The following is a 10320-nucleotide window of genomic DNA, read 5'->3' on the forward strand; positions in this document are numbered from 1 at the left end:
CAGACCTCTAAGGACAAAGACAAGCGTGCTGATCCTCTTCAGTGGCCTAAGTAAACATCTGTCAGCTGCACACACCTTTGCTGAGTGCCCAACCCAATTATGAGAAGCGGATTACATGACTTCTGAGACTAACAAGCTGCTTTTGGAGTGATTTGGTACATCTGATAGAAGCTAACCTGTATGATCCAACAGCCAAATGCTGTGTCTACAGCTCAGCAGCTTGAGATGAGTCATTCTGAACAAAACAAGGGAAACAAAAGGTAGTTTGTGTTCAGAGCATGACAGTAAGAGAGCTGGGAAGGCCCTGCTGGTAGCATTTGATGCTATGTGTATTGGCTTTGTGACCATCGAAGTCTTGAATGTGATGAATTGATACATTCATCCACACCCTGCTTCTAAGAAAGCCTGTGACATTTTGCAATCAGGAGCACTTTCCCTAAGCTTACTACCATTATGGACAATCTCTCGTATTTTCTGAGTCTTCTTCAGCTCCTCCTCTTAYCTGCTGCCCTTCTTTTTTTCTACTGGAAAAAGCTGGGTATTTTTGTCAGTTTCATAGCTGGGGAAGTGTGTTTGGAGGTTGATGTGGTGGAGCAGGCAGCTACTATGACCAGAATAATGTCAACAGAGTGACAGTCTGCTCATCTTTACAGTCTGCCTCCTCAGAAGGCTCTTTGGATTAGGTTGTCTGTATCCAAGCCACAACACTCCCAGCTTCCTAGAACGTGAACTGATCAGATCAAAGATCTCTGAATTAGACAAGAGAAGCTTTCTGCTTTTCACTCTTGTTTCTCTGATTCAGTTCTTGATAGCTGGCTCTTGCATGAGAAAGGAGGAGTTTTCTTCCTCTTTTCTTCTGCTTTCCAGATGCTGAACCATATCCAATCTCTGTTCATTTTTGCTGTCATCCCCTATCAGAGAAAGAAATAATAATAAAGTAAATACACAACAAGAAGTCAAATGCACAGTAATGCAGTGGCCTACTCTGGAGAAAAACAGAGCCCAAGACCTTGGCTCTGGCAGAGTCAAAGACTCTAGACTACGCTACTCTGCTATTTAAAAGCTGCCTATGTCTGCAACAGATAATAGGAACTGTAAGATTCAAGTCTTGTTTGACTGTGACATTTGGTTTGGGGTTTTAGATTTTTGTCTCAGTAACTGTTCTCCCTTCAGATACATGTTAGAATATCATTGAGGAAATGAAGGTGTTGACAGGTTGCAGACTGCAAATGAGTCATGGAATACAAAGGGTTTCTTTCAGCAGGGGGATGGTCAGGTCTTGCTAGCACAACATGGAATGAAGTCAGAGGAAGCTGTAATTAAGCAGTAGAAAAGGCAGTTCTGGAGCTGCCTGATTGAGGTCATCTTGCTCTACTACTGTTTCATGCTCTGATTCTAGAGGGCTTACTCTAGACTGCCAGATAGATTTGCCTAGCTATTGTAAATATGGAGATTTGTGTTACGTATGTAAATGTCTCGCTTTTTTTTTTTTTTTTTCAAATTTCAAAATCATCTAAGTTTGTGAGTTTCAGATAGCAGCATGAAGTTCAGTCAGACTGTATACTAGAACGTATATGAGCTTAAGTCTCTTACCTCTGTGTTGGATTTCATTGCTTATTGCCTGGTTGCTGCCTTGAAGAAACTCTCKAGTTTTCATTTTGTAGAAATCCTACGCTTGTGACTGTCCTGCAGAGGTGCCTGCTGGCCCTGTTCCCTCTACGCACGTAGGCATGCATGTGCCTTCTGTGAGAGGAGGAGAGGAGAGGAGAGGAGTAGTTCCTCTCTCTTCAGGAACTACTGGTCCTCCTTTCTGGGACAAACCCACCACCACCTTCTTTCAAAACATACTTTTGCAGAAGTTAGCAGATCTTTCCAGTTCTGTGGTTTTTAGAGTAAGGCTTGGGGAGAAGGGACCCGAGGGACCCGTTAGAAAGTCTGGCTCCTCCTGTCATTTCATGGACTGTGAGTCCCAGTTTTGCTATATGCCTCGATCACATCCCTGGATGCTGTGAGATGCCAATCTATCTCTGCCAAGGACTGTTTTGGTCTCTTTCATGCTGGTGGAAGTTGACCTCAAGTGGTAGGACTTAGGAGGCATTGCGCACATGAGTGTTTGCCTGGAAGCAGGAACTTACTGAGAGACTGGGAGCTCCGTGCAAGACCCATACTATTAATAAGGCCTGTTGAGCCAGTCAACTACTTGGGTTGGGTTTAGTTTCTGCGTATAACAGGCTAATCAACACTGGGACTTTGCAAATATTTCACTGTGTTCTGTGTCCCAGCAGGGCAAGCTTTACTGCAGAGTCCAGGCTTCATTTCCAGACATGACACTTGTCCTTACACCAACTGGCAGTGCCAAAGTCATTCTGTAGACCCTTCTCCCTTGGGAGGGGAAGGAGAAGTGGTGGAGGGGAACAGGAGCCCTGTACTTCTTCAGTTGGGTATATGCTACAGTAGAAGAGTTTTCTATAGTTTACTTTCCAGGCTGTAGCCCAGTAGAGATGAGAGAAATCCTACTGAATCTATCTTTTCAGGCAAATTTTACCACATGTCGCTAGGATAAAATACTTGTTATAACATGAGGCTGCTAACGAGAAGGTATGATTTCTGAAAACTTCCATACGTACTCATCTCAGCATAGCCAGAGTTGAGACCTAGCTTTTTTTTTTTTTTTTTTTTTTTTTTTTTTAATGCTTTCTTTTCTTCTTTTTTGGTCTCTAAAGCCAGCACTAGCCCCACATCAGGCCTTGGGACTGCTGCCATCGTAGGCATCCTCATTGTCATCTTTGTGCTGCTCCTGGTGGCTGTGGATGTCACCTGCTACTTCCTGAACAAGTGTGGCCTGCTGATGTGCATTGCTGTCAACKTATGTGGGAAATCTGGCCCAGGAGCCAAGGGCAAAGACATGGAAGAGGGCAAAGCTGCCTTCTCGTGAGTACTGTCCTTCTGTTGCTTCCTTTGTCTCAGTCCTTCTGTTGATTACTGTATCCCTTCAGCCTGAAGTGGTTCTATGGTACCTTTTGGCACACTTAATCCAGAAGAGGTTGAACCTGTGGTCCTTCCTTCTCCTGGAAACTTACACTTCTGAAGGCATCTCTTCAACTCTGGGGGTTGGGGGGAAATGTATTTCAGAGTGTTCTGCCTGCCCCATCTCTGAAAAAAGGGGCTGTGAAAAGGTTTGGGGCTACCCTGGTTCTGCTTTATATATCTGGGCAAGGGTTTCTTCGGGTGTGTGTTCGTTTCTGTCCCATTCCTGTTAGAGGCCAGCAAATGGCTGACCCAGATGCTGGATGCTGCAGTGCTCTTCTGTGCTGTAGGTAACAGCTGGAAAGTGGAGTGGCAAAAAACTAAGTTGCTGTACAGGCAAATCTGTTTCTGTCAGTTACCATCTGTTGGAGGCATGGCTTTGCTGGAGGATATCTAGGATGGACAGGAACCAATCTCCATGCAATTCCCTTGTTACAGGAAAGATGAATCCAAGGAGCCTATTGTGGAAGTGCGGACTGAAGAGGAACGGACTCCTAACCATGATGGGGGAAAACATACAGAGCCCAATGAGACCACACCGCTGACGGAGCCAGAGTATGTTGATATTAGGCAATCTTAGCATAGGGTCAATACAGTGTCCTCAATTGCCTTAATCCCTGATCTCTGATGTACACGATTCAGGGCAGGAAGAGAGGAGAAAATGTCCATGCCCCGTTTCTGACATAGCAGTGAGGAAATCCCTTGTGTCTTCCCCCAGATTTAGTGACTCTTCTATTTCTAGTGTTGGAAGGGAAAGAAGGAGAATGAAGTCTGCTGCTTTGAAGGACTGCCTCTGTCAGTTCTGTCCAGAGTGTAAATCAGTCACCCCTCCTGGTTCGTTGAAAGTGATCAAGAGCAAAAGCAGCCCCAAGCTGTAACTGACTTCGGGCCAAGCTCTTCTCTAGTGTGCCAAATGAGTGTGAGAACACCTCCTGACAGCACCTGTCTTCACTGATAGCAACAKGGGTAGCTATGCTGTGGATGCTGAGGGTGGCATGGCAATTTTGATTATTCCTTGAGATGAGAGAGGGTTGAAAGCTATGTACGTGTTTTGTTTATGTCAGAGAACTTATTTAGAGCCTGGGTCTGTGTATCTATGCTACCCGAGCTTGGCAAGGTTTGGTTAAGAGTTGCCCAGTGTCTACGTTAGGCCCTTTCCTAAAGTGTTACAATTCTAGTACCCTCTGGGTACCTGTTCCACAGCTTCTGGGGTAGTAATGGCAAGAGCTGTTGAAATGCTGTGGGGTAGTAGCTAACAGAGAAGTTGTGCCATTTCTGTATGTTTGCATCATCTCTGGCATAAAGCTGGCTTCAAATGACCTTATCTGGAGCTGATTATGACATGAACAGGAAAAGAGCTCACCCTAATCAGGTTTTAGATTGCTGGAACTATTCTGTTCTATAGAAATTAGATGCGTTACGAAGCTTCTGTGGGCACTGACAACATTCTTTTATACGTTGAATTTTTCACCACAGGTTTAACGTTCARTTCTTGAAGAAGACATAATTACTTTAAGGGGTTAATACTTGGCTCAGGTTTGGGGTTGATGGCACAAGTTGAGGTCCTTTCTTCCTTCAGTGGAGCAATCACAGTGGTGAGATGGTCAGATTAGCAGTAGGACTCACTAGTAATATGACTGCTGGAAATCTCTATGAGGTGAGAGGAGAGAGGAAGCCACGTCCACAAGCAACACTGAAATACAGCTGTGCAGCTCTGTGGAATATATGGATTTATATTCTCATATTTTTCTTGGAGTTTCTTATCAGAGTTCTAATTCAATTCTCCTCCTCTATAGAGGTTTTTCCTTGGTTAATAAGCCTGAGGTGGTGTTCTCAGGCATGCTGGTTTTTCACCCAACCATTTCCTTTCTAGCCTTGCATTCCCATACGTTCAGCCAGTAATATACTTATGGCTGCTAAAGCAAGGTTACACTGTCCTGTTACTGATTGTCCTAAAGTAACCCCTGTTCCACCTAGAACAACAGACATGAATCTGCTCAGAAGATTAGAAAACATCATCTCAAAGCTGCATGTGTGTATATTATGTGTGTGTCTCAGAAAGAGTTGCATACTGTGTGGCTTGATGAAGGCCCCTTAGACCTGCAGGCAGAAGGCAGAGGCAAGACAAGGGACTGGCTTCAGGGCCCTACATTGGACCTTGTTCATGGTGAGGCATGGCACAGGGCTACAAGCCTGAGTAATGAGGAGAAAGGTTCATTGTGAGGTTAGGTGGAAAAGACTGAGGAAGGAAGTTGGACTAAAAGAGAAAGAGTCTTTTTACAAGTTGCCAGTTGGGATTAAGTTTGGCCAAGACTTGCACCAAAATCTATGTGAACAAGCCATTCCTGTAGGATGTCCTCTTTGCTCTTCCTACTCTTCCTGGTTGCCTTTTGATCTCCCCAGCAAGCACCTGTTACCCATTGCACGTTTGACTTCTGAAGGGTTTCTCCTCCTTTGCCTCCATGTTCTCTGTGTGTGTTGTAATCACACGTCATGCTGCTGCTGCTGTGCCGCATGCCTGCGTTCTCGCACTTATGTTCTGTTCCTCTTTCACCTACTGTCATTTATGGGCTTCATTGTCTCTATTTCTCTTCTACTCCTGTCCTCTTCACAGGCACCCYGCTGATACTGCAGCTACCGTTGAGGACATGCTGCCTTCTGTAACCACGGGCACCACTAACTCTGACACTATCACTGAAACTTTTGCCACTGCTCAGAACAGCCCTACCAGCGAGACCACTACACTGACTTCCAGTATTGCCCTGCCAGCCACAGCCATTCCTGACTCAAACTCCATGTCGCCTAGCCAGTCCACTGCCAAAGGGGTAGCTGCCTCAGTCTCTTCACCACAACCCTCCTCCACCCCAAAGGTGGCCCCCCTTGTTGATCTCAGTGATACCCCAAGCTCTACTCCAACTACTAATAATTTGTCTTCAAGTGTCCTGGCCAACCAAGGCACAGTGCTCAGCCCCAGTGCTGTTGCTAACATGGCCGAGACCTCCAAAGTGGTACCTGGTAACAAGTCAGCTGCCCCAACCCCTGCAAACCTCGCTAGTCCTCCAGCTCCAACAGAGCCCAAGCAGGAGTTCTCAAGCACCAAGAGCCCCGAAAAGGAAGCTGTACAGCCTAGTACAGTGAAGAGCCCAACAGAGACAGCCAAGAACCCAAGCAATTTGAAGAGCGAGGCTGCTTTAGGCAGCACAATCCCCTCCCAGAATGAGGACTTTAAAATGGACGAAGGGACCTTCAAGACACCAGACATTGATCTTGCTAAGGATGTTTTTGCAGCTCTTGGCACTACTACTCCTGCCAGTGTGACTAGCGGGCAGGCTCATGAGCTTGCTTCTTCCACTGCAGACAGCTCTGTACCTGCTGCACCTGAGAAGACCGAGTATGGCTGCCTTTAATCTTCTGTTGGTTGTGTGCTGTCTCTTGTGCACTAGTGCTTGTGCTGTGTTCTTGTTGGATGTTCTCTTAACTAATCTCATTATTTCCTTAGCAAACTAACTCACCTGTGAACCCACTAGGCGGGGCTTGGCTTTAAAAGTCCGGGAGGAAAGCAGAAACAGATTGTGTCAGAGCAGCAAAGAAAAGGCAGTTTCAGGCATTTATCATTTATGTGTTATTCTTTAGATTTTTTTTCGAGCTTTGTCCAATTCTGGATTCTTCTTCTGTGAAAGAGAGCAGAAATGGTTCAGTTTGGTGCAAAGAAGGTGCTGTTCTCAGAGGCACTAAGTTCCTTCAGTTCACAGAGCACAGTCACCCAAGTTCAGTTTGTTAACATGATAGTTGGAGCCATTCAGTACTTAGTTCACTGTAAGGCAGAGCAGAAGCTAGCCTCACGTGAAACACAGAAGCCTAGTACCTCTCTGGATTCGTCCCTAAGCTAGCAAAAGGGTAAGGCAATGTGATCCTGTGAGAGAGGGGAAGCAGTCAGCATCACAGTAGGGTAAGGATAATTTGGTAGTGTGTTGTTCTGATGTAGTAGGAATGAGTCTGCATCCATTGTGACAGATCTCCTTTCTACTCAGCTGATTTATTTGGAAAACATCAGCATGCTAGGCAGGACAGTTCTAGAGGTCCTTTGGAGCCATATGCCATCTGGAGAGGATGCATTTTCCTTAGCTGTAACCAGTCTGCACTTTATTTGGCTGGAGACACTGTAGCTAGAGAATGAAAGCAGCATTAACTCCTCGCCCAGGTAACTGAAGGGAGGATCCCCGGTTGTTATGCAGATGTTGAACCAGAGTGCTTTCACTGTTTGAACTTGAACTGAAGGAAGATAGAAAATGATTTGCCCATAGTGAGGAAGTGTTTCAACTGAATGAATATAGCTTGATGTGCACCGTGTAAAACAAATTCTTGGCGTGGTGAAATGCAGAACTGTACTCTTTCTGCCCTCTGTCCAACCCAGATGAGTCCCAGAATCAAAAGGACTATGAAAATACCTCAGAAAGGACAGCTTTAGCCACATGAGCGTTTTATTGTTGAGCCATCCCTTTCCCGTTCCTCCACAGCTGTCAGTAACAACTAACAGGTTAGTGTCACAGTGAACAAAGCAAAAGTAGTGAAACAAAGACCCAGAAGTCTCCTTGTTAGCTAGACCCTCAAATKAAGGTAACCAGGGTGCTAGGAATGCATGAGTAGTGTCCAAGACCAATATTTACTTCCATCTCTGGTTAAAGCATTTTGCACCCGGACAGCTCGTTCTTGGATGATCTTAGCAGCCTCCACTGATGGAAACAAAATATTTGTCCTTTCTTTCACCAATCCCGAGCCAGGAGTTTTCTGTGGGGAGAGAGAGAAAGGGAGGAAAAACAAAGGCACTTACTTGACTTTGCTGAGATTTATCCTCATGGTAGGTTTAAATAGAAGGGCTTTAAGCACAAGAAATGAGAGCTTACAGGGAAATAGGAAACAATGAGTCCCCCATTCCTTTTCCCAAAGTACTTATATGGCATCTGAGCCTAAAAACACCTGTGTCTTGACTTAACTAGACTTTGGGCCCCTGAAGTCAGCATGAAACAATGGAGAAAGATGAGAGCGCTCAGCAGGTACCACATTGGTGTCAGTGAGAGAGCAGAACTGCCTATTGTTTTGGCACACAAGGTAGTGCACTGATTCCACTTTGGCAGGAGAGCTTCCAACAGTCTTTCTAATTGGTGTAAATTGGAGTAGTCGTGTAGCTTCTGTCATTTGGCTGGATGCCATCGTGAATTCCAAGAATTTCAGTACAGCCACCTTTTACCTAGGAACTTGTGCCGCACATCTGCTCCCCTTGGTGCAAATCAGTATTTTGACTGTGGGCTCAGGTTCACCTCACCTGCTAGGCAGGATAAATTAAGACTCTCATGAGAAATTCGTGGTTTATGAGATGAGGTAGGCACTTCAAGAGGAGGCTTTGTCTACCTAAAACCAGATCTGCCTTATGTAGTACTCCCCACGACTGCGAAGGGATGGGACAAATAAGCTTCTCTGATTATTCAGTAAAGTGCCTAAAATCAGACTGATGAGTGAGCTTTAGCCTGTGAAGATATTGACCTGCCTTTGACATCTGAAAATATGTTAGACAAATTGCACTTCTGCTATATTTCTCTTCCTGCAACATAGTGTGAAATTCTGGGACTGGCTTCCTATAGGAAAAAAGATCTACTGCTAAAAAGTCTGTGCTACAGTCTCTTTCAATTGGACATTTGAGTCACATAAATGAGTGATAGGTAAAATTAAATTCCTTGCAACTGCGTGTGGTTTTTCCTTTTGCTTCTGTGGTGTTTCACACCACAGCGTGCTTCTCATCCTGGCTGCTGCCTGAGACCTCATCTTGCTGTGTTAACTGAGGGCAGAAGGAAAATTAAGAAACGTCTCCATAGAGCTAAACAGAGGGGAGGGGAGGTTTATTTTAATTTTGTTGCATTTATCATCTTGCTCTATCAAGGAGATATCTGTGAGTGTTTCCAGAATTTACTCCTTTGTTATCACCAATTCATCTCGTTTAAAAAGAGATACGCCAGTAGATAACCTCTGTCTCTAAACTGTGCCATTTTGGTGATTATTCTACAGGAAAGTCCCAGTAGAAGACAAATCTGAAGTGCAAGCAACGGAAACTAAGACACCTCCAGCAGAAGTCAAGACGGTTCCCAACGAAGCCACACAAACAAATGAAAATGAGAGCAAAGCATGATTAGCAACAGATGAAAACAAATGACAGAACAACTTCACCGGAGCATTTAAAACACAAAACACACCACACATCTCATTCCTCTAGTGTCTTTTGCCTTTTTTTAAAAAACAAACAAAACTGAAAATGCATAAATGGGGGGAATCTCTCTCTCTCTCTCTCTCTCTCTCTTTTTTTTTTTTTTTTTTTTTTTTTTTTAAAAAACTATTTGTTGTGCACTTGCTTTTAAGGAATAATGCATTTTAAAACCAGGGTTAAACCCACAACCAAATCAGGGCTTAGCTTACCCTGTATATATTAAAATAAGCAAAATTGCAAATACCAGTTATAGCATGGTTAGGAAGCTCAAAATCAACTAGTCTCAGACAAAAAGAAAGAAAGAAAAGACCCTATTCTTTCCTTGGTTAGTATAGTAGATATAACCACTTGTACTACTTGGTGCAGCTGGTACTTAATGAACAAAGTCCACAATTTATTTTTATACTTTTCAGTCAAGTTTGAAATATGTAAAGCTTCATAAATAAGTTATGATTTCTCTTCACTTTGTATTTGTTCAGTATGCAAAGTGTCTTGTGCTCTTTGTGACTGAATCCTGTTCTCCACGTTAGATGTTTGTTTGGGTTTGGGGTGGGGTTTTTTTTTTTTTTTTTTTTTTTTTTTTTCTTTAGGAAGAATGCCAAAATTGCAGCTTCGGGGATATATTTCAATTTGCAGTATTCAGACTCTACATTTCTTTAAAATTTATGTTAATTTTTTGCCAACTTTTGTTCTTTCCAGTGTTTACAATTGACAATTTTTTTTAACTTTTGTTGTGTTTAAATGTATGTGTAAAATAGCTGCCTTTTTTAAGTAAATACGGTCTATAGATACTAGGTTAGTAGCATGCTTGCTTTGCAGAGGGAGACATTTTTAAATATGGATGTTTACAGTAGTTGTTTCCCCTTTATCTTTTTTTAATTATTATTATTATTATTATTTCTTACTGGAGTAAGAAGAAAAGTAATGCTGTTCTTTATTTTTCTTTTCTCTTTTTTTTTTCTTTACTTTGTGGGTATTCAGACCACTTATCACAAATCAAGGTCTTTATCCAGCAATCCACGTAAACACACACTTAA

The 10320-nt window shown here is 43.5% G+C and overlaps 1 protein-coding gene across 3 annotated transcripts in view; it reads left to right on the plus strand.

Moving 5' to 3' along the window:
• NCAM1 (neural cell adhesion molecule 1) overlaps positions 1-9854 on the plus strand; it is a 141954-nt gene extending 132100 nt beyond the window's left edge. For 2 of the 3 annotated variants that reach the window (XM_085316887.1, XM_085316888.1), the window contains 3 exons: positions 2724-2931; positions 3466-3582; positions 9088-9854. In XM_085316887.1, coding sequence (XP_085173013.1) covers positions 2724-2931; positions 3466-3582; positions 9088-9208 — 446 coding nt within the window. In that variant the 3' untranslated portion in view covers positions 9209-9854. Of the gene's footprint in view, positions 1-2723; positions 2932-3465; positions 3583-5641; positions 6419-9087 lie in introns of all 3 variants that reach the window. The other variant, XM_085316889.1, reaches the window with a different exon arrangement.
• The last annotated feature ends 466 nt before the right edge of the window (positions 9855-10320 follow it).

This window comes from Rhea americana, unplaced genomic scaffold (assembly GCF_003343005.1).
Source record: "Rhea americana isolate MKP2758 unplaced genomic scaffold, rheAme1 scaffold_48, whole genome shotgun sequence".
NCBI classification, from domain to species: Eukaryota; Metazoa; Chordata; class Aves; order Rheiformes; family Rheidae; genus Rhea; species Rhea americana.